Raw genomic sequence first — 23,851 nt, 5'->3', positions numbered from 1 at the left:
CCAGGCAGTGCCCCCCGCCGCGCGATGCCCCAGGGACGCGCGCGCTCACCTCACCTCCTGTTGTATTTCGTGGCCGAGATGATGAGGAAGAGCCTCCGCAGGGCGTCCTGGGCGTCGGGACCCCAGTCCTCCTCTTGCAGTAGCGCACAGACCCGGGCACAGAGCCTCCCCAGCTCCTCGTCCCGGAGCTCCCTAAACAAAGACGACGGCGTCGGCAACCCGGCGACGAGGGACCCAGAAACGCCGCCCTGAGCTGTGACAGGACGGCTCTCGGGCTGGGGACCGTCCCTAGCCAGGTGTCGTGGAGGAAGGCGGTTCCAGCACTACCGGGCCTCTTGTGACGAACCCGCTGACTGGGTACCTGGCCTGGGTCCTTGCTCCCCCCACCAGGCGGGGGACCCTCACTCCAGCAGCTACTACGGCAAACCACGCATTCGGATTGTTATTCCAGGACCAGAAGCACAAACCGATTGGTTTACGAGTCAGAAGTAAGGGGGGGGTTAGTCTGTCAGTGAGCCTTTAACTTCTGGGAACAAGAATTAAAAATGAAAGGTCAAATGTTATGACACATTACTCTAATACTTAATTTAAAAATTAAAAATTTATCTATTGAGCATTTATAACAGGTAAGATGCTGAAGCAAGCCTCAAAACGGAAGCCTGGTTCTAGGCTTACTCCAGCCCCAAAGGCAAGAAAAAGCAACGTGGCCACAAGTCACCGCGCTGGGAGCTTCTGGGGGGCTCTTGGCAGGGCCCTTACACAGCTGGGCCCCCGCCGCGTGTCCCCGCCCCCAAAAGCCGTGGCTGAAGACCACCAAGTCCACTCTGCTCGAGCTCGGGGTCTGCGATTCTGACCTGAGAGAGACAGCGCATCCCCGGGCTGTGGGGCTGAGAAGAACGTCCGAGAACCCCGTGGGCTGGGGGTCCCGGGCGGCGGCTTGGGTTTCCCGTTCTCACCTGAAGGCTGGCAGACAAATCCCAATGGCTTCCCCACCACGCCTCGCCTCCCACCCCCGTTTCCATTTTTTCACTTAATCCGGCCAGAGTGGGATTCAGCCACCTACAAACACAAGCAAAGGCGCGTGTGGGACGAGGAGGGAGGAGACTGAGTTGAGAGGCCGGGTCCAGGTCTGCTGCTTGCCGCGGCGACGGCCGAGGGAGAAGCTGCCACGCGTCCCGCAGTCAGTCATAACTGAGGCTCCTTCCCAGAACGGTGGTGCCCCTCGCCCGTACCCCAGATTAGTCCCTTCCAATGTATTCTCCAAGTTACCGGATTCTTTCTAAAAGGCAGTCTGCCTACACCGGTCAGTAGCTCTCCACTGCTTTCAGACCCAACCCCCAGGTGCTAGCGCAGCTCACAAGGCTGGCTCGTCCTATTTCTCCTGCTTCCGCCCCTGGCACGGACCCTCTGCCTGAAACGCTCCCGACTGCTTCCCTCGCTGGCTGACGCGTCACACACTCTGAGCTTCTGTTTAGTTGTCTTGTCCTTCAGGAAACCTCCCCTGGCCTTGCTGCTCCACCCTCCCCCCCAACCCAAGTCCCACTCTCTTCACTTGTTCTGCAGTTCACAAGTCATGCTTCTGATAACTTTCCCCAGCCTTGCTTTCCATCTCTGAAAAATACAGAGAGAAACTAAAATTTACTCCGAATCCTAACTCCCAAACTTTAGTAATCTGTTTTAAAGTCCCACCAAGAATCACCGGCTTAATTAAAGAAAAATAGTGAAAACGAGTAAGACTCAACATAGTTATTAACTTTCCTCAAATCCCAACAGAGAGGAATTCCCACCCACCCGAGACACAAAGAGAAATAGGAATTAAATAGTGAGGGCTATTCCTTCTGCCTTTCAGCCTATACATTTCTGACCTTGAACAGAAGATGAGCTGGATGTTCTGAGTGGGTCTCAGTTCTTACTCGTCCCCTGGCAAGACCTCTAGGCTAATGAGCATGTCGCATGCTGAGGGAGATGCTAGCACTTAAAGATAATCTGTTTTCAGGGAGAGGAGAGCAAGATGGCAGAGTAGGGCACAGAGCTCACGTCCCACCACGAACACATAAAAAATACATCCACACTGAAAGCAAACTGGAGACTGGCATAAAGACTCCTGTGCAACCAAGGCTGTGAGAAAGATGCGTACGGACTCGAGAAGGAAGGGAAGAAAAGCGATCACGTCAGGAAGGAAGGGAAGAAAAGCGATCACGTCGGGGCTCCTGCCCCTGGGAGGGGACACAGAGGAGAAGGGGGATTGCATGGGCTTGGAGTTCCTCCCTGGGGAGTGAGTGGTTCAGACCACATATTGGGGCATCCCAGCCTTGAGGATCCACACCAAGAGAATGAGTCACCATGGCTGGCTTGAAAACCAGGGGGACTAACGGCAGGGCTGTAAGAAGCCTAGACTCCACTCGTGAGGCGTGGGCGCCGGCTTGCTTACCCCTGGAATAAGGCGGAGGAAGCAGATGAAGCCTGCCCGGGGCTCTGGCTGCTCGCCGGGATCGCCCCAGCCCCCGCCCCAGCCCCTGCCCCAGCGCCCCCCCCCCCCCGCAGCCCCCGCCCCAGCACACGGCCCAGCCCCCGCGCCAGCGCCCCCCCCCCCCCAAGCTGAGCACCTGCTCCGGCCCCTCTTGCTCCAGCACTGCTTCCCCTTTGGGGGCAAAGATGCCGCTGCTGGGAGCGGGGAGAGCGCACACTTGGAACAGAACCAGCTTGGACCCGACCCTCAGGACAGCTGCTCCGGCAAACTGGGACCCGCCCTGACAGGGCAGTCATGGCCACTGAACAGACGAGAAGCTCCAGCTCACACCTGGCTCTGGCTCCAGCCCCTTTACATCTCCAGCCACACCCCCTACCAAAGCGACAGCTGCCAGCACAGCCTGGGGGAAGACATGACTCTTCCTCACTTCAGCTCCAGCTCTCCCAGCAAAGTCAACGGGCACATGCAGACCGTACAGGGACGCTCCCACACAAGGACATGCCTTAAAAACTGGGATAGGTAACTGCTTCACCTAATTTCACAGAGACAGAAAAAGCCAAGCAAAATGAGAAGACAGGGGAATTTGTTTCAAATGAAAGAACAAGAAAAAAAATGAAAAAAAAAAACAACCAATGGAACAGAGGTAAATAATTTACCAGATAAAGAGTTGAAAGCATTAGTAATAAGAACGCTACTTGAACTAGGAAAAAGAATAGATAAACACGGGACATTCCTGGTGGCGCAGTGGTTAAGAATCCGCCTGCCGGTGCAGGGGACACAGGTTCGAGCCCTGGTCCAGAACAGAGCAACTAAGCCCGTGCACAACTACTAAGCCTGCACTCTAGAGCCTGCGTGCCACAACTACTAAAGCCCACGCGCCTGGAGCCCATGCTGCACAACAAGAGAAGCCGCCGCAAAGAGAAGCCTGTGCACCGCAACGAAGAGTAGCTCCCCTCGCTGCAACTAGAATGCCTGCGCACGGCAACGAAGACCCAATGCAGCCAAAAATAAATAACTAAATAAAAGGATCCACCTGCCAATGCAGGGGACACGGGTTCGAGCCCTGGTCCAGGAATATTCCACATGCCACAGAGCAACTAAGCCCATGCGCCACAACTACTGAGCCTGCGTTCTAGAGCCCGAGCCACAACTACTGAGCCCGCGTGCCACAACCACTGAAGCCCGCGTGCCTAGAGCCGGTGCTCCGCAACAAGAGAAGCCACCGCAATGAGAAGCCCGCGCACAACGAAGAGTAGACCCCACTCGCCGCAACTAGAGAAAGCCCGCGTGCAGCAACAAAGACCCAACACAGCCAAAAATAATTAATTAATTAATTAATTAATTAAAAAAAAAGAAAAACACATTAAAAAAAATGAGGACAGTTTAAGACATCTCTGGAACATTGTTAAGTGTACTAACGTTCACATGTAAGGGTCCCAGCAGAAAAAGAGAGTCCAAAGTGTATTTGATGAAATTATGACTGAAAACTTCCTGTGCCTAAAGAAGGAAACCGATATCCAGGTACAGGAAGCAAAGAGAGCCCCAAACAAGATGAACCCAAGGAGACCCACACCAAGACATACCATAATTAAAAAATGGCAAAAGTTAAAAAGAGAATTCTAAAGGCAGCAAGAGAAAAACCATCACATACAAGGGAACCCCCATAAGGCTATCAGTGGATTTTTCTGCAGAAACTTTTCAGACGAGAAACGAGTGTCATAAGATATATTTAAAGTGCTGAAAGGAAAAACCTACAATCTAGGATACTCTACCCAGCAATGTTATCATTCAGAATTAAAGGAGAGATAAAGAACTTCTCAGACAAGCAAAAACTAAAAGAGTTCATCAATACTACACTGACCCTAAGAGTTAAAGGATCTCCTCTATGTGGAAAAGGCTAGAACAAGAATTTACAGAAAAGGAAAAAGTCCCACCAGTAAAAGCAAATATATAGTAAAGGCTGTGGGTCAACTAATTAAATAAGCTAGTACAAAGGTCACCATATATGAACCCCATGGTAACCACAAATCAAAATCGATATCGTGAAAATGACTATACTACCCAAAGCAATCTACAGGTTCAACGCAATCCCTATCAAGTCACCAATGGGATTTTTCACAGAACTAGAACAAGAAATGTTACAATTTGTATGGAAACACAAAAGACCCCAAATAGCCAAAGCAATCTTGACAAAGAAAAGCGGAGCTGGAGGAATCAGACTCGCTGACTTCAGACTATACTACAAAGCTACAGTAATCAAGACAGTATGGTACTGGCACAAAAACAGAAATACAGATCAGTGGAACAGGATAGAAAGCCCAGAGATAAACCCATGCACATATGGTCACCTTATCTTTGACAAGGGAGGCAAGAATATACAATGGAGAAAAGACAGCCTCTTCAATAAGTGGTGCTGGGAAAACTGGACAGCTATATGTAAAAGAATGAAATTAGAACACTCCCTAACACTACACACAAAAATAAACTCAAAATGGATTAAAGACCTAAACGTAAGGGCAGACACTATAAAACTCTCAGAGGAAAACATAGGCAGAACACCCTATGAGATAAATCACAGCAAGATCCTTTTGACCCACCTCCTAGAGAAATGGAAATAAAAACAAAAATAAACAAATGGGACCTAATGAAACTTAAAAGCTTTTGCACAGCAAAGGAAACCATAAACAAAACAAAAAGACAACCCTCAGAATGGGAGAAAATATTTGCAAATGAAGGACAAAGGATTAATCTCCAAAATATACAAGCAGCTCATGCAGCTCAATATAAAAAAAACAAACAACCCAATCCAAAAATGGGCAGAAGACCTAAATAGACATTTTTCCAAAGAAGACATACAGATGGCCAACAAAGACATAAAAGGATGCTCAACATCACTATTCATTAGAGAAATGCAAATCAAAACCACAATGAGGTATCACCTCACACTGGTCAGAATGGCCATGATCAAAAATCTAGAAACAATAAATGCTGGAGAGGGTGTGGAGAAAAGGGAACCCTCCTGCACTGTTGGTGGGAATGTAAATTGATACAGACACTATAGAGAACAGTATGGAGATTCCTTAAAAAAACCAAATCAGGGCTTCCCTGGTGGCGCAGTGGTTGACAGTCCGCCTGCTGATGCAGGGGACATGGGTTCGTGCCCCAGTCCGGGAAGATCCCATATGCCACAGAGCAGCTAGGCCCATGAGCCATGGCCACTGAGTCTGCACGTCTGGAGCCTGTGATCTGCAACGGGAGAGGCCACAACAGTGAGAGGCCAGCATATTGCAAAAAAAACACAAAAAACCCAAAACTAAATCAGAACTACCATATGACCCAGCAATCCCACTACTGGGCATATGCCCTGAGAAAACCATAATTCAGAAGGAGTCATGTACCACAATGTTCACTGCAGCAGTATTTCCAATAGCCAGGACATGGAAGCAACCTAGGTGTCCATCGACAGATGAGTGGATAAAGAAGATGTGGCACATATATACAATGGAATATTACTCAGCCACAAAAAGAAATGAAATTGAGTTATTTGTAGTGAGGTGGATGGACCTAGAGTCTGTCATACAGAGTGAAGTAAGTCAGAAAGAGAAAGACAAATACCGTATGCTAACGCATTTATATGGAATCTAAAAAAGCAGTACTGATGAACCTAGGGGCAGGGCAGGAATAAAAACACAGATGTAGGGAATGGACTTGATGACATGGTGGGGAAGGGGAAACTGGGATGAAGTGAGAGAGTAACACTGACATATATACACTACCAAATGTAAAGTGGATGGCTAGTGGGAAGCTGCTGCATAGCACAGGGAGATCAGCTCGGTGCTTTGTGACCACCTAGAGGGGTGGGATAGGGAGGGTGGGAGGGAGGCTCAAGAGGGAAGGGATATGGGGATATATGTATACATACGGCTGATTCACTTTGTTGTACACAGACACAACACTGTGAAGCAATTATACTCCAGTAAACGTGAAAAAAACAAAACAAAAAACAAAAAAACTCTCAAGGTAAGAAAGACAAAGAAGAACGGAGAAGAACTATAAAAAACGACTAGAAAACAAGCAACAACATGGCAATAAGTACATACCCATCAATAGTAACCTTAAATATATCAATCAAAAGACATAAGGTGACTGACTGGATAGTGAAACAAGACCCATCTATATGCTGCTTGAAAGAGACTCACTTCAGAACTAAAGACACACACAGACTGAAAGCAAGGGGATGGAAAAAGACATTTCATGTAAATGGAAACAAGAAAGCTGGGGCAGCAATACTCATATTAGACAAAGTAGACTTTAAAACAAAGTCTGTAACAAAAGCCAAAGAAGGGCGTTATGTAATGATAAAGATAGTAGGGGACCTTAACACCCCACCTACACCAATGGACAGACCACCCAGACATAAAGTCAGTAAGGAAGCAGGGGTCTTAAATGACACATTAGACCAGCTGGACTTCATTCAACTGGGCATCAATATCTACAGGACATTTCATCCAAAACAGCAGAATTACACATTCTTTTTAAGTGCACATGGAATGTTCTCCAGGATAGATTACATGCTAGACCACAAAACAAGTCTCAACAAATATAAGAGGGTAGAAATTATATCCAGCATTTTTTCTGACCACAGCTGTATAAAACGAGAAGTCAATTACAGGAAGAAAAATGGGGTAAACACTAACATGTAGACACTCAACAACATGGTACTAAAAAACCAATGGGTACATAAAAGAAATCAAAAAGGAAATAAAAAATACCTCAAGACAAATGAAAATAAAAACACATTCCCAAATCTATGGGATGCAGCAAAAGAAATTCTAAGAGGGAAGTTTATAGCAATACAGGCGTACCTCAAGAAACAAGAAAAATCTCAAACATCCTAACTACCTACCATCTAAAGGAATTAGAAAAAGAAGAAACAAAGCCCTAAGTCAGCAGAAGGAAGGAAATAATAAAGATCAGAGAAGAAACAAAATACAGACCAAAAAAAAAAAAAAAAAAAACCGAATAAAAAAGACCAATAAAACCAAGAGCTGTTTTTTTTGTTTTTTTTTTTTTGCAGTATGCGGGCCTCTCACTGTTGTGGCCTCTCCCGTTGCAGAGCACAGGCTCTGGACGCGCAAGCTCAGCAGGCATGGCTTACAGGCCCAGCCACTCCGCGGCATGTGGGATCTTCCCGGACCGGGGCACGAACCCGTGTCCCCTGCATCGGCAGGTGGACTCTCAACCACTGCACCATCAGGGAAGCCCTAAGAGCTGTTTTTTAAAAATATAAAATTGGTAAGCCTTTAGTCAGGCTGATCAATTAAAAAAAAAAAGAGAGGATCCAAATAAAATAAGAAAGAGGAGAAATGAAAAATGATATCGCAGAGATACAAACAACCATAAGAAAATACTACCAACAGTTATATGCCAACGAATTTGACAATCCAGAAGAAACTGCTACATTTCTAGAAACATACAAGTCCAAGGCTGAATCAAGAAGAAATAGACAATCTGAACAGACCTATCACTAGTAGTGAAATTGAATTAGCAATTTAAAAAACTCCCTGGGCTTCCCTGGTGGCGCAGTGGTTAAGAATACACCTGCCAATGCAGGGGACATGGGTTCAAGCCCTGGTCCAGGAAGATACCACATGCCGCGGAGCAACTAAGCCTGTGTGCCACAACTGCTGAGCCTGCGCTCTGGAGCCTGAGAGCCACAACTACTGAAGCCCGCGTGCCTAGAGCCTGTGCTCTGCAGCAAGAGAAGCCACCACAATGAGAAGGCCACACACCACAACGAAGAGTAGCCCCTGCTCACCACAGCTAGAAAGAACCCGTGCACAGCCATGAAGACCCAACTCAACCACAAATAAATAGAATAAATAAATTTATAAAAAAAACAAAAATATAAAACTCCCAGTGAACAAAAGTCCAGGACCGGACAGCTTCGTGAGGGAATTCTGCCAGACATATAAAGAAGAGATAATACCCATCCTTCTCAAACTGTTCCAAATAACTGAAGAGGATGGAACACCCCCAAATTCATTCTATGAGGCCACAATTACCTTGATACCAAAACAAGACAAAGACACTACAAAAAAAGAAAATTACAGGCCAATATATTTGATGAATATAGACGCAAAAATCCTCAAGAGAACATTAGCAAACCAAATTCAACAATAAAAAAAGATCATAGGGAATTCCCTGGATGTCCAGTGGTTAGCACTCTGCACTTTCACTGCTGAGGGCGAGGGCTCAGTCCCTGGTCAGGGAACTAAGATCCTGCGAGCTGTTCAGCACAGCCACACGCACACAAAATCATACACCATGATCAAGCGGGATTTATTCCAGGGTCACAAGCATGGTTCAATACCTGCGAATCAATCAGTGTGATACACCACACTAACAAAAGAAAGGATAAAATTCACATGATCATCTCAATACATGCAGAAAAAGCATTTGACAAAGTTCAACATCCATTCATGATAAAAACTCTCATCAAACATCTCTCAGAGGGAACATCTCTCAGAGGGACCATCTCTCAACATAATAAGGGCCATTTATGACAAACCCACAGCTAACATCATACTCAACAGTGAAAACCTAAAAGCTTTTCCTCTAATATCAGGAACAAGACAAGGATGCCCACTCTCATCACGTCTGTTTAACACACTGTTGGAAGTCCTAGCCACAGCAGTCAGACTAGAAAAATAAATAAAAGGCATAAAACTTGGAAGGGAGGTAAAATTGTCAATATTTGCAGATGACATAATACCATATATAGAAAACCCTAAATTTTCCACCAGAAAACTATTAGAATAAATAAATTCAGTAAAGTTGCAGGATACAAGATTACTATTCAGAAACCTGTTGTTTTTCTATACGTTAGTAAAGAACTATTAGAAAGAAAAAGCAAGAAAACAATCCTGTTAAAATCATGTCAAAAAGAATAAAATACCTAGGAATAAACTTAACGAAAGAGGTGAAAGACCTATACTCTGAAAGCTATAAAACACTGACAGAGGAAACTGAAGATAATACAAAGAAATGGAAAGATATCCTATGTCCATGAATTGGAAGAATATTGTTAAAACCTCCATACTACCCAAAGCAATCTACAGATTTAATGCAATCCCTATCAAAATACCCACGGCATTTTTCACAGAACTAGAACAAATAATCCTAAAATTTATATGGAACTACAAAAGACCATGAAGAGCCAAAGCAATCTTGAGAAAAAAGGACAAAGCTGGAGAGAGGTATCATGCTCCCTGATTTCAGACTATACTCTACTACAAAACTACAGTAATCAAAACAGTATGGGACTGGCACAAAAACACACACATAGATCAATGGGACAGAAAAAAGAGGGCCCAGAAATAAACCCACACACAATTAATCTACGACAAAGGAGGCAAGAATACACACACACACACAAACAATGAGGAAAAGACAGTCTCTTCAATGAGTGGTGCTGGTAAAACTGGACAGCTACATGTAAAAGAAAGAAATTGGAACATACTCTAACGTCATATACAAAAGTAAACTCAAAATGGATTAAAGACCTAGATGTAAGATCGGAAACCATAAAACTCCTAGAAGAAAATACAGGCAGAACACTCTGACATAAATCATGGCAGTATTTTTTCTGGGTCTATCTCCTAAGGCAAAGAAAGCAAAAGCAAATATAAACAAATAGGACCTAATTAAACTTAAAAGCTTTTGCACAGCAAAGGAACCCTACCGAATGGGAGAAAATTTTTTCAAGTGATATGACTGATAAGGGATTAATATCCAAAATATATAAACAGCTCATACAACTCAATATAGATAAAAACTCAATTAAAAAATGGGCATAAGACGTGAATAGACATTTTTCCAGAGAAGACATACAGATGGCCAATAGGCACATTAAGAGATGCTCAACACAGCTAACTGTCAGAGAAATACAAATCAAAACCACAATGAGATAACACCTCACACCTGTCAGAATGGGCATCATCAAAAAGACCACAATAACAAATGTTGGTGAGAATGTGGAGAAAAGACAACCCTAGTTCACTGTTGGTGTGAATGTAAATTGGTGCAGTCACTATGGAAAACTGTGGAAGTTCCTCAAAAAACTAAAAACTGAACTACCATACCATCCAGCAACTCCATTCCTGGGTATATATCCTAAGAAAACAAAAACACTAATTTGAAAAGGTACATACACCCCAATGTTCATAGCATTATTTACAACAGCCAAGATACGGAAGCAACCTAAGTGTCCATTAACAGATGAATGGATAAAGAAGATGTGATTATATATAGATATATATACACAATGAAATATTACTCAGCCATAAAAAAGTGAAATTCTACCATTTGCAACAGCATGGATGAACCTGGATGATATTATGCATAGTGAGATGAGTCAGACAGTGAAAGACAAATACTGTATGTTATCATTTACAATGCAGAATCTAAAAAATGCAACTAATGAATACAACAAAACAGAAACAGACTTATAGATATAGAGCACATACTAGTGGTTATCAGTGGAGAGTGGGAATTGGGGAGGGGCAAGATAGGTGTAGGGGGTTAAAAGGTACAAACTATGTATTAAACAAGCTATAGATATATTGTATAGCACAGGGAATATAGCCAATATTTTAGAATAATTTTAAATAGAGTATAATCTATAAAAATATTGAATCACTATGTTGTACACCTGAAACTAATATTGTAAATCAACTATACTTCAATTTTTGAAAAAAGATATCTATTTTTCTTTAATACAGCTCTCCTAAATTCAAGTGAACTTGAATTGGAATACTGGAACTTGAATATTGGAATATCTGTCCAGGATTGAAAGAAATACAGACTTTTTTGGACTTGGTGGGGAGACGGTGCTACAAATCCTCAAAACACTTGCTTAACACACTTTCAGGGGTTATTCTGACCATATCAAACGTCTACCCTGTTTACAGCCTTTTGAAACTAATATGCATTCAAGATCTTGCTTCCCTAAGATCAGAGGAGCCTCAACCAGCCTAATCCTTCCCAGCAACTAGTCCAGCTCCGAATCCAGTTTTTTTTTTTTTAAAAACCATGGTTCTGGCCGCATTTTCTTCTCTTAAAGTAGCATCAAGTCATGGGGTTTTAGTCCAAGCTTACATCTGCTTTCTCCCATGAGTGGCTAGTTGGTGAGGAAGGGGCTACCGACTTAGTGAGAGTCCAGAGCCAGCTCGGGGTCCTAAGACGCTGGGTAATTTCTCGATACATTCAATGCATCCACAAGAGAGCGGATCTTTCTATATAACAAAATCCTCCATGGCTCCCCAAAGCCCTCGCAAGGTATCGAACTCATGGGCTTTGCACAGGGCTCGCCATGGCTCAATCCAGCAGGCTCTCCAGCGTCTTTTTAGCTTTCTTGACCCTGAAGCAACTGACAGCTCTGGACCCCACTTCCTGCCAGACGTGGGGTCCGCAGCCGACAAGCCTTTGGCCAATCCATCAGCGGGGGCCCACCCCACTTCATTTCCACTCATCCTTCAGAGCGCTCTCAGGAGCCACCTCCTCCGGGGACCAGCTCGACCCTCCCCGGACCTCCTCACGCCGTGCCTGGCCCGCGTGGCCTCCCCGACCTGAGTCTCTAAAGTGGGTTCAAAGGGGGCTCTTTCGAGTCGCCGCGCGCAGGCCCGGCTCTGAGACCCACCACCAAGTGCCCGAAGGGAAAAGCTCGGGCGCACCTGGCCTGGCGGAGCAGACTCTCCTCCCCCGTCGTGAACATCCTGCCGCCGCCGCCGCCGCCGCCGCCGCCGCCGCCGCCGTCGCCGCCGAGAAAAGCCCGCAGCAACGCCGGCTTCCGGGTCGCGTCCCGTGCAGCGGCCCGTGGTGCATCACGTGAGCAGGGACGCACAGGCCGTTGACCAATGGGCTTTGACGGAGCGTCTCAGCCGGGGCCGGGGCCGTCAGCGCGAGGGCTGCCGGTCGGGGCTGGGTTTGGGTCGCGTTCCGGCACTTTGGACCGCGGGATTCCGGGACCTCGAGACCCTGGAACCTCCGCACCCCGGAACCATGGCACCCGGCACCCCGGTGCAGCTCCGGGCGCTGGGTGCCCGGGAGCTGTTAGGAGCGGCCTGTCACCGCTGGGCCTCAGCTCATCGCCCCAGTTCTAGGTTCTGCTCCATGAACACAGTCCGCTCCGCCGCCTGCAGGTCCCGTGTTCAGTGCGGCCTGAATATACTACACAGACTGCGGTCGTGGGCTGGGTCCGTGTCCTGCAGTTTGCAAGGAACAGCTGCAGCTGTCAGAAGTTCTTTTTTAAAGCTCCCATTTCATTTTGCACCCAACGTAGGCAGTACCTGCTGCTTTAAAAAATCTTATTCAATCCCCACCATAATCACAGACTGTCAGTATCTCGTTTTACAGATAAGGCAACATGCTCAGAGAGGGAAGGTCAATTTCTAGTAATTCTGAGAGGTGTGTTGGCCACAGTATTTCCACCCTGCAGACTGCGCGGGGACACAGGTTGGTCCTCTGGGCAGTGACAATCCAGCGTGGTAAATGCTGTTACAGCCTAAAACAGGAGGAATGCTTCGGGAAGGACAGGTGCCTAAGATGAGCCCAGAGGGTGTCAGACCAAGGGATGGGAGGGGATGGCCTAGGCGAAGCTCCTGAAGGGAGCACGAAGGCCTGCTTCCTGTGGCTTACATGCACCTCAGGGGAAACCTGCTGCTGGGCAGCAGAGTAGAGAATGGACTGGGGGGCCGTGGGGTGGGTGGGTGGAGAGAAAGGGCTGGCCCCGGAGAGGGAGGGAGGCTCCCTGAGCTAGGTAAGGGCCACGTGAATGGAGACGTAGGCTGATTCAGTAACCGTTCAGGGGGAATTTGTAGCACCTGGTAACGTGGACTTGGGTGAGAGGAAGAACGGAAAAACCAAGGGCAATAGCAGGTTTCTGCTTATGGGGTGGCGCCATTCACTCGACCTCGGGTCAGGAGTCTGAGGAGGTTTGTGGAGTCATTCATTCAAGGAACACGCAACGACTGAGTCCCTGTGCTGTGCTCGTAGTGTTTTAGGTTCTGGGGAATGGGGACCGCGAGAGGCCAAGTCCCTGCCCTCATGGAATTTACAGCCAACAAAAACGACCATTATCAAATATACAATCACACACGTAAGCCTAGTGATGAAATGCTCTGAAGGGGCCATAAAGCCGAGTAAGAGAAGAGGGTTGAGGGAAAGTTGGATGTTCTTTGGCTAGGGAGGGTCAGGGAGGCCTTGGAGGGATGAGCAGTGGGGAAGACCCAGAATGGAGGGGCGGGGCGGGGGCGGGGCGGTGAGATGCTCTTACAGCGCCCAAGTGGAGATGTTGCGGGTGACTGGTGCTGAGGCTGGAGAGCCGGGAGCCAGTGGCGGCGGGTGAGGCGGTGAGAACGCATCTGCCCCGAGAGCGCGTGGAGCGAGGCGGGTGCCCCCCGAAGAGCCCCAGGGTGAAGAGGAAGGGAACTGGCAAAGGAAGCCTGGTTACAGGCCGTCTTTCTGGGAAGCCTGCTGAGCACCGCACCTTGGCCGTCTCACCTAACATGGCCGTCTTGCCCTGAGGAGAGCGTAATTGTTATCATTTTGAAGGATGAGCTGGCTGAAGCTAAAAGACTGGCCAAGGGCCCTCATACGTGCAGGCGGAGGAGGGACCGGAACCAGCACCCAGACTCCAGGTCAACGCCTGTAGCCGCTCTGCCCGCTGCCTGCTGAGCAGTGGCCAGCGAAGCGGGAGTCCCAGGTGCTGCAGGGAGGCCTGAGCGAGGTCAGCACGGACTCCGTGCACCTGGCGTCTGTCGGAGGCCCGTCTGGGGATGCAAAGCAGGTATTTCATTAGAAGATTCAATATAAATAATTGCATGGGCTTCCCTGGTGGCGCAGTGGATGAGAGTCCGCCTGCCGATGCGGGGGACACGGGTTCGTGCCCCGGTCCGGGAAGATCCCACATGCCGCGGAGCGGGTGGGCCCGTGAGCCATGGCCGCTGGGCCTGCGCGTCCGGAGCCTGTGCTCCACAACGGGAGAGGCCACAACAGTGAGAGGCCCGCGTACCGCAAAAAAGAAAAAAAAAAAAATTGCAACCGGGTGTGGAAGAACAGAAGGGGCACAGGCAGCAGCTGCCCCTAACGCTGGGGGAACAAGGGGGAAGAGGGTGGGATGGTGAAAGCCTACGGCTGGGCCGAGCGGTCCCGCACAGCTGAGACTGACCTGGGAGGAGGCCCCCATGGGCTGGGACGACCCACTGCTGCCAGCTGCTGTTGCCAGGACGTTTCCTGGAGGTGAAGAAAGCCGCGGAGAACAGGAAGCAGCCTCCGGCCTTCCAGGCCCCGCCAACGCCCCGCGTCAGGCCGCCCGCCAGGGAGGAGCCGGCACAGCAGAGACGGGCTTGCAGAGGCCCAGCCCTGGAATCGTGGAACAGCACAGAAAGTTGGGTCTGAAGCTACCAGACAGTCGCTCCATGATGACACGTGGTTTTGGTGGGAATTTGCTGGTTTACTTGAGCCGTGGCCTACAAATCAAACGCAAACGTAACTGCCTTTGGACCTACAAAGTGTGAGACCTGGAAAGGAGCTCGAATACCGCTTCACAGCCACACACACACACACACACACACACACACACACAGAGTTTATTAAAGTAGAACACCTATAAGGCACACAAATCTGAAATGAGCTCAGTGATGTCTCACTTCTGTGACTCCGTGGTCTGCTGGTAAACCGCTAACTGGCTCTGCTGTGGGTGTGGGGAGGCCCATCTGCAGTGTTCGATAATTTCCGTGGTGTGAACACTCCCACAGTGGCGAATTTCAAGCTGCCGGCGTGCTGTCGCTGGACAGCTGGGAGCAGATACACAGTATGCAGCGCCCCATTGGACGGTCTGTCCACCCCGCGGGCCTGATCCACACGAACAACCTTGAGAGCAGCAGTAATAATAAAATAATAAGGAGCTGTGAATTGAGTATTTATTACCTTGGGTCTTAACGTAATCTTTTTTACAGTATTAAGTTTACGTAAGTAAAATTTTAATAATGACTTTGGTGAACAGTGAGCTCTGAGAATTCCTGAAAACTGAACATGCAGCTCTCGCAAGCTGGCCCCAGCACTCGCTGTGAACCTGAGTGGCCACGGCCAGGACTCAGGATTCGGGACGCCTCCCCCTCCCCGCTGGCTCCCCTCCCCAGAGGCAGCCGCTAGCCTCGCTCTCATCACCAGAGATCAGGTTTGCCTCTTTTTACACTTCATACAAATGGAACCCACAGTACTGCATTTTGCCTTCACGGGGATGCCGTGAGGCTCATCTGTTGTAGGATGACTGCAGCTCTTACTGCCGTGTACTTGATCAGTGTGTGACTGTATGAGTTTACCACAACTTCTCCGTTCTACTCTTGACGAATATTTGGTTTGTTTCCAAATTTCGGCAATAATGATTACAGCTGCGATGCACAACCTGGCTTTAGGTGGGGATATGCGCTCACTTGTCTTTGGTACTCACCCAGGTTCATAGGGTAGCTTAACTTTTATTGAGAACTATGTGCTCTCACACACTCACACACACACCCCAAGTCATATTACCGAGGGTAATATTTGACTATTTCTTACAAAACGTACATTTGTGTAAAATGCTATTTTAAGGTCTTACTAGTGAGAAATGATTGTCTTAATCAAAAACAAAACTTAAAACAGTTTTAAAAATGCGAATTAAGGACTTCCCTGGTGGCGGAGTGGTTAAGAATCCGCCTGCCAGTGCAGGGGACACGGGTTCCAGCCCTGGTCCGGGAAGATCCCACGTACCACGGAGCAACTAAGCCCGCGAGCCACAACTACTGAGCCCACGAGCCACAACTACTGAAGCCCAGGCGCCTAGAGCCCGTGCTCCACAAGAGAAGCCGCCGCAGTGAGAAGCCCGCACACCGCAATGACAAGTAGCCCCCACTCACCGCAACTAGAGAAAGCCCGCGCACAGCAACGAAGACCCAACGCAGCCATAAATAAATACATAAATAAAAGAGGAAATTGTTAAAAAAGATGCTAATTAGCCAATATAAGTCCTAAAACTCATTATTCTCACTCTTGCTTGCTCTCTAGCTAAAATCCTAACCTGTGATTAATCTGTCCCTGTTGTAGGAAGGCTTCAGCTGGAGCGGTGGTGGAGCACAAGCGGGAGGAAGAGAAGTGCTCAAACCTTAGTCAGCACCGTGGACCACTGTGAAATCTGAGAAAGAGGCACGTTATCAGCTGAACGAGGGGATGAGTCCCACGCACAAACATGAGGGAACCTTGAGGATCATGGATTTGTGACAAACCCCAGGTCGGAGCCAGTCTGCGGCACCAACGCCCAAGCGCCCCCCTCCGGTGACTGTCAATCCAGCAGCGCCCCGAAAAGAGCAGGCGGTGATTTCCCCGCAGCTGAGGGGGCGGAGCTGCCGCTCCCAAGACCACACAGAGTCCGGTGTCGTTTCTTTAATATATAATTTTATTTCTGGTTATAGAAACAAATGCTAAGAGGAGAAACAAAACTTCCCTATCCACATACAACGATTTAATAGATAAAAGAACAGTTAAAATAAATGAGAAACAAAAAGTAGAAATTTTAAACTTTGTTACAGCTTTAAAACATTAACGTCTGGTACAATTAGAAATCACATTCAGATCTCAAACTTAAAAAAAAAAAGTATGGCTCCTTATTAAAAAAAATACTGTATCCCACTTGAAATGAAAACGCAGGCCGGCCCAGCTGCGGTGGGCCCCACCCCGTCCTCTCGTCCCCGTGCCGGGGTTTGTGCCGACCCTCCTGGGTGTCCCACAGGCCCCATCACACTCACAGGTGGTGCAGCTTCCCATCCAACGCTCTGGGACCTAATTCACTGTACAGGGTGCCACCACTTTTTAAAGCACTGACGATTAAACATATTGTGAAAAATACTCTAGACAGACACCATTAAAAAAAAAAAACAACCACCACTCACACAGACACGCCCCTAACAACACCCGCCCCCCCCCAAATGATCTTTACAGGAGAATTCTCAGTCAGAGAAGAAGGAACAATCCGTGCTGGGTTTAACCCTCCCCCACGTGCACCAAGCTGCCCAAGGTCAGGGCCCGAGTGTAAGCCACGAGCAGGGACACACTTTCTTCTTTCCTCCCGGATCCCCGTCCTGAGCTAGAAATCGAGCCAGTTCTGGGCTACAAGGTATTCAGAAAGCCCTTCCTGAAAGGAAGCTGGGAGGGGAGGAGGTAAGGGCCAAACTTAAAGTGTTGGGAGTTTTAAATCCTATTTTTACTTATTAAAAAAAATTTTTTGGACCAGTTAACCCAGAAATTTAGAGGCTAAGATCTTAAGAGGCCACAGGTGTAGTTCGATCCCCTTTAGGCCAGTTAACTTCATGCACAAAAATTCCATTTCAGAGTCACAGGCCTCATTCCAGCTCAGCCAATACGTTCAGAATTTGGGGACAGGTCACAGCACTCCTCGTGGCTCTGGGCAACAGCTCAGAGGAGCAAGTCCTATTACTGCAGGTAAGAAAACCTTTACACAGGAAGCACAGAATCTTTTTAAAGTGTCAGACCACCGGAACGTTAACCGCAGGTCTAAATGGCCATGTCCCTCTAGGGTCTGGCCTCCCCTGCACTTTTTACTGTTTCTGACACAGAGTAAACCATCAATAAGTATTTGGACGAATCAAATGAGCCAACGGTTCCGGAAAAGATTCTCAAATAAAGAATAATGAGCTGGAATTCTTCCAGTTCTATCTTGACTCTTAAAATAACCGGGTTGGGGCAGAAAGGTGAGAGTAGTTTGGAGGCCTCTCACGTCTCCCTTGGACGCGAAAGGGAGACTAAAACCCAGAGGCATAAACCGAAGACACCCTGGCTCATCCGGCCGGGGGTGCGGGCCCCGTGCAGCCAGTTTTGGGCACGTCAGCCCAAGTGGAGAAGCGTGTCCGCTTCGTCTTCTCTCGACCTCTTCCCAATCGCTACCAGCATGGTAAGCAGGTACAAGGAATGAACGAAATCCTCTGAGTGGGGCTCCTCCTTGGAGAGAAAGAAAGAAGCCTAGAAACAAAGTGCCGCCTCCATTCTCTTCTAAAACACTGAGCAGCGAAAACCGTTAGGGAAAGGAAAAGACACTGAGGGTCCTGAGGCTCACTCGCTCGAGGAGTTCTTCATTCCAGCCCTGCGTGAGAACACAGCACCAGCGCCCTGATCCTGGCCAGCGGCCGGTCCGCAGGAGGCCTCCCGTCAGCAGGCGGCAGGGGCACCGTGCTGCTCGGGTCAGGAACAGGGACAGTTTTCCCGACAGATTGGACCTCCCACAGCGGCTGCTCAGACATCCACTCGGATGTGATGGGGACACGGGGTTCTCGTCACACCCAGAGGCACCAATCCTTCCAACCTCTCTCTTCTGCTGAGTTGCCCTGTGTCCCCGGGGCAGGCGCGGGGGGGGGGGGGGCGGGAGACAGTGGTGGCGCAGCAGGATGCGGTCTGATGGCAGGAGGGGACCGTCCCTGCGGAGGCAGGGCCGAGCTGCGGCCTGAGCCCGGCTGGGAGGCCTTCTGCAGAGACGCCCCCGATAGCCCGGCAGTGCTGGGGGCACGACAACTCGGCAAGTGACCGTCCTTTCTTTGCAGCATATGAGCAAAAACTACTTTCCCTAAACACACTCGGCAGACGGCCCGTTTTCTATTCCCGTTCGGAGGAAATGCTGGTGGTTGTGTCACACACCCCGCGCTGCAGAGCGGCTGTGACTCCGGGGCCGGACAGAGCGGGCGGCCGCTCTCCGCAGAGACCCTCACAGTCGGACAAGGTCACCCGAGGGGCCGCGCAGCTACCGATGGCCGAGGACACCTGCAGGCGTCGGGCCCAGACCCGCCGCCCTTGGACCCAGAGGGAGCTGCTTCTGGTGGTAAAAGAAAACCCAAGAAGCGGGGCCCCGGCAGGAAGGGCGGGTACACACACAATGGCGCGAGCTGTGTCCTGAGCATTTTGAACCCTAACGTGGGAAACAAGGCCTCGAGAAAGGAACCTGTGAGATGAGAGTAGTTTCTAAGACATGCGGAAGCAACCTGAGGACCACGGACAGAAACCACCGCTGTGCCCACCGCACCCCAGCCCCGGGCCTCCCTCCCTCCCTCTCGGGCCCTCCCACCTTTACAGCAGCACGTGTGAATGGTTTAAATGATGCTCTTATTAAACACCATGGTCTCTTGGCAGAGGTATCACGAGGGCGGCTTCGGGCAGCCGTGGAGAAGCCACTTTCACCGTCAGCCACGCGGGGACGGGGCCTCGGTTTAGCAACTCTGGCCGCTTCTACTTGCAGAGCCTCGTGATCATCTTGGGTAACTTATTCTAGAACAAGCAGCGCACTGTTTACTCGGCACTGAAGCGAGGGGCGGCCGCCATGGTCTGTGGCGCCCGAAGCCCGTTCCCGGGGGCACGACGGTCCCTCGTCCCAGACGAAGCCATCCCAGGGCAGAGCAGAACTTGAGGCATTTGGAGAAAAACAGCTCATTCCCCCGCATCAACTGTATGTTAAGTCTAAGCCCTAGAAACCCCGCGAGCAAACCTCTCTTCTCTAACACGCGCTCACGTTTGGTCTGTTCTTTGTCTGCATAAAGGAAGAAACTGACCAAAGTAAAAAGCCAAAAAAAAAGTCTTTCTCCTCCTTCTGAACTCCAAGCGGCCAAAGAAAGGGGTTTCTGTCCACAGAGATCTCACAACACGCCCCAGGAGATGCACAGCTCACTCGGAATGGTCCACGCAGAGCTACCTTTAGAGGAAGTAAGAGCATTAGCTGAACGATGTCTGCGACCTTGAACTAGTCTTTCGCCAGGACCAGTGAGGTCCAGAGAAGGGGCCAGGCAGCCCGGGGGCCCCCCACAAACCCACTCCCTTCCAGCTTGAGAATCACCGATGCACGTTTAGCAACTCAGAAATCCACTTTCACCAAACTCCCACAAACAGCAAGCCCCAAACACGAACCAGCCAGGCCCTGGGAGGGAGACCGAAGGCCCCCCTGCAGCGAGCGAGTCAGAGACGACGGTGTCCGGCCTAGGGACCCGCCCCCCAGCACGACTCTGATCTCATGGGGAATGCAGGTTGTGTACCCTTTACGGACCTAAGAAGAAGTGAAGCTGGATAGACTGTCTGAGCACTGATCACAGGTTCTGCCCTCGACGGCGCTGTGTGACCGGGAGCTTCGCGTGGAGAGAAAGCCGCAGGTGGCGGACGAGTGACACTCGGTGTTCACCCCGGGGCAGTGATGAGCTCCTAGGTGCAGCCCTTCCCACTTCCGACGCTGCACCCAACTGTCCTGGGGGAGACACTCAACTGCTTAAGAGCAGTGATTTCCTGACTTCCTTCCTGTGCAGAGCGTGTTTCCCTGTATCTGGCACTGGTAAAGGTGATGACTCGTCAAGCACAGCCAGACAGGTGGACCCAGGTACCCGGATAGAGATGGAGCCGCTGTGACAACAGGGGCCCAAGTGCCCCGCCCCGAGCCGCACCCGCCTGGCTGATCCTCTGCGCAGATCCCAGCCCCTGGGTGCCCTGAGGCTGCAGTGACACGACCATCAGGCCAGGTCGACTTGGTTGCGCTTCCTGTCCCAGCCTCGGCTGGCTCAGCCCAGGCGCCGCAGCGCATGCCTGTGGCGGGCCGCAGCGCCGGGCCCTGAGGGCAGCGGCTCCGCTGTCGCTCTGGCCTGCCGCCCTTGCTCCCCTGGACGGGTCTGGCGGGGGAAGGGGGTGTGGAACCATCTGAGGACATCGGCGACCCTTCCGGCCGCGACATGCGTCTTCCCTGGGGAGCTGGCCACTCCTGGGCCCCCTGGCTACCAGCCCCAGGACAAGTGCTGGCAGGAGCCATGCATGCCATCTCGTCAGGTGACCAAAGGCCCATCCGGAAGCATACCGTGAACCTGGAGTGGTAGGTCCCCCGAGGCCAGGCTCCACAGGGTCCCTTCTTCTCCTTCCCAGAAGGAGCAAAAAAGGAACAAGTTCTCCACGTGGCAGAATGTCACCGAAGGATACCCTGTCCTGTCTCCCTTCCGGTTCCAGTCACCCCCCTCCACTCCCTTCTCCCTGAACTACGGCCAGAACAAACAGTGGGATCGCCGCTGGTAACAGACAGAAACCAAAGAAGCTCAGAAGTCAGGAAAGCACAGGGTCAGGGCCAGACTGGCCAGACCAAGCAGCGGGGCCCGGGGCTGAGGGCGTCCCGTGGCCTCAGCTGTCCCGGGCGTCTGTCCCCCGTGGGGGGCGCCAGCTCTCCCGAGGAGGACAGCTTGCGAGCAAAAAGCCCTGCGGGAGGCCTGCGCAGCCCCGGGACCGAGCAGCAACGAAGGGGAAGGAAGCGATGGCCGCCCCGAAGCCCTGGCCGAGGACCCACGTGGGCCAGGCCACCGGCGTCGGGGCGCCCGCCTCGGCCTCACTCGCTCTCACACTCGCCCACACACACCAGGCGCGGCCAAAGACACAGTCCACGCGACACAGCACAGAACGTCAGCGGGTCGTGAGCGCCTCTCACCACTGGGCGGGAACAGGGCCGAGGCGCCACGCCTCCCCGTCTTGGCCACGTCACAGGAGAGCTCCTTCCCACGTGGGGTTCAGTGCCGCGGACGCCGGACCAGGCGTTTCCCGGGCCAGGCATGCGGGGACAACCGCGACAGCTAGAGCACCTGGCCACGCCTGGCCCTGCGGTGGCGCTGCCGTCGGGGCCCTGATGCGGACGGCGCTCTGTGTGGGAGGAACCGTTCCCACCTGGGCCCCTGGAGCTCGTGCGGAAGGTCCGACGCGGGGCGCCAGGCCAAGTTGAAAGCCACTTTTCACAGAGACGTGCGTAACATTTCCTGAGAACGTTCTCCCAGCGAAGCCGAAGGACTGCGGGCTCCCCCTGCTCTGCTCACGTCTCTGGGGGGCGCAGGGGGTCCCACCGAGCCGGCGCGAGCTGTGGGCCGAGCCCAGGGCCTCCGGCGCCACGGGCGGCAGACACGGTTCCGATGGGAAACGCCAGGCAGGCTGTCGGGCGGTGAAGACACTGGAACCTGGTGATAAAGCCTGGTGAGCGGCCGCGTGGCAGCCGGCCATCAGAGCCACCGGGAAACGGGGGCCACTCGACGTGACAGTCCTCCTGTCGAGCGGCCACCTCCTTCCCCCAAGGACCAGTGGCCGCGTGTCCCCCGTGTGGCCAGGACGCAGGTCAGACGCTGCAGCCGCTGGCTCAGGTGGATCTTTTGTGTGAACCGCTTTCTGCCTTGAACACCAGTCCGGGAGGCCGTCAGTCTTTCTTGAAGTTAACAGACAGAGCGGCAGGTTCACTCTCCGTGAGATTAATGCCAGTAAGAAGCCCAGACCTACGGCCGCTAAACTGTCTACAGATGAAAACCGCAAAAACAGATGATCCCTTCTGTGTCTGTCTCAGGTTGACAGTGAAGCCTGAATTCTGTGTTTCAACAAAACCAGAAACACTTGGGGCCCAAAGCCAAACCAGGCCCCTCCCCTCCGTCCCATTAATGCCAATACTTTCTATGTCACTTTTAGGGAAGAAGCCATAGGACAGTCTGAAATCTGGCGGTGCTGCCTTTCTCTCGCCTCTTTCCAATCTCTTACAAACAAGGCTGGATCCCCAGGCCTGTGCTCTCCTTTGGAGGCCCGTCTGCACCAGGCTGCATCTCTGTCCCGTCCTCGGGGCGAAGGCTGCTCTGGGAGCCTGGCTCCTGTGCGGGGTCGGGGCCGCCTGGACGTGGTCCCGGAGACGCTGAGCTACAACCTTCTCCCCACGCCCTTGACGAAAGGCATGGGGAGAAAAGGTGCTGCTGGGGGGAGAAAGAAACGAAAACAAAGAATTCCCAGAACCGTACAATCAGCTGTCTGAACGTTTTTATGGGTTTTTGTTTTAAACCAGAGCGGGGGCAGGAGATAAGACGCCGGGAGGATGAGTGTGTCCGGGTGCACGTGGACGGAGGCGTCCTGCCCGTTTGGCACCGAGCTCTGTCCGCGTGGAGCCCTCTCATCTCGGTCCCGAGCGGCGGTCGTGTCGGCCGCCTTGGCCCAGCTCCGGAACTCCTTTTGGCGTGTGTCCCACTCCACCTCCACGCCGGCGACGTCACTCCCCGGTCCCGGGGCCCTGTGGGCCGGCGGCCGCAATCGCCCCGGCCTGCGTGGTCACAGTCCCCATGGGCTCCTCCACTCGGGACCTCTTGAGCTCGGGCTCCCCGGGGGGAGAAGCGGAGGCGCCGGTGGCGGCGGTGCTGGTGGCTGCCACTGCTGCTGGCTCCTCAGGCCCCACCTCGCGCACACGCGTGACCACCACCGGGGTGGACGAGCTAGCCTGAGCCGCGAGGAGCTGCAGGGGGCTGGCGAGGG

General features: G+C 51.2%; 2 protein-coding genes and 1 long non-coding RNA gene across 5 annotated transcripts in view; 1 reads left to right on the top strand and 2 right to left on the bottom strand.

Moving 5' to 3' along the window:
* AP5Z1 (adaptor related protein complex 5 subunit zeta 1) overlaps positions 1-12,279 on the bottom strand; it is a 19,379-nt gene extending 7,100 nt beyond the window's left edge. For all 3 annotated transcript variants that reach the window (XM_089895532.1, XM_022565438.3, XM_089895533.1), the window contains exons 1-2: positions 12,205-12,279; positions 55-192 (exon numbers count right to left, since the gene is read on the bottom strand). In XM_089895532.1, the coding sequence (XP_089751658.1) occupies positions 55-192; positions 12,205-12,245 (179 nt within the window). In that variant the 5' untranslated portion in view covers positions 12,246-12,279. The remainder of the gene's footprint in view (positions 1-54; positions 193-12,204) is intronic.
* Positions 187-17,446, top strand: LOC149747362 (uncharacterized). Its single transcript, XR_016387719.1, has 2 exons — positions 187-14,318; positions 16,616-17,446. It is a non-coding gene; the product is annotated as an uncharacterized LOC149747362 (long non-coding RNA).
* FOXK1 (forkhead box K1) overlaps positions 16,944-23,851 on the bottom strand; it is a 65,680-nt gene continuing 58,772 nt past the window's right edge. The window contains exon 9 of the mRNA XM_022565440.2: positions 16,944-23,851. Within this exon, the coding sequence (XP_022421148.2) occupies positions 23,592-23,851 (260 nt within the window). The 3' untranslated portion in view covers positions 16,944-23,591.

Source organism: Delphinapterus leucas, chromosome 15 (genome assembly GCF_059928025.1).
Source record: "Delphinapterus leucas isolate spDelLeu-1000000601 "Yukka" chromosome 15, BTC_Dleu_Yukka2, whole genome shotgun sequence".
In the NCBI taxonomy this organism is placed as follows: domain Eukaryota; kingdom Metazoa; phylum Chordata; class Mammalia; order Artiodactyla; family Monodontidae; genus Delphinapterus; species Delphinapterus leucas.
The sequence above is the reverse complement of the archived record's forward strand: the minus strand, read 5'-3'. Positions and strand labels throughout refer to the sequence as shown.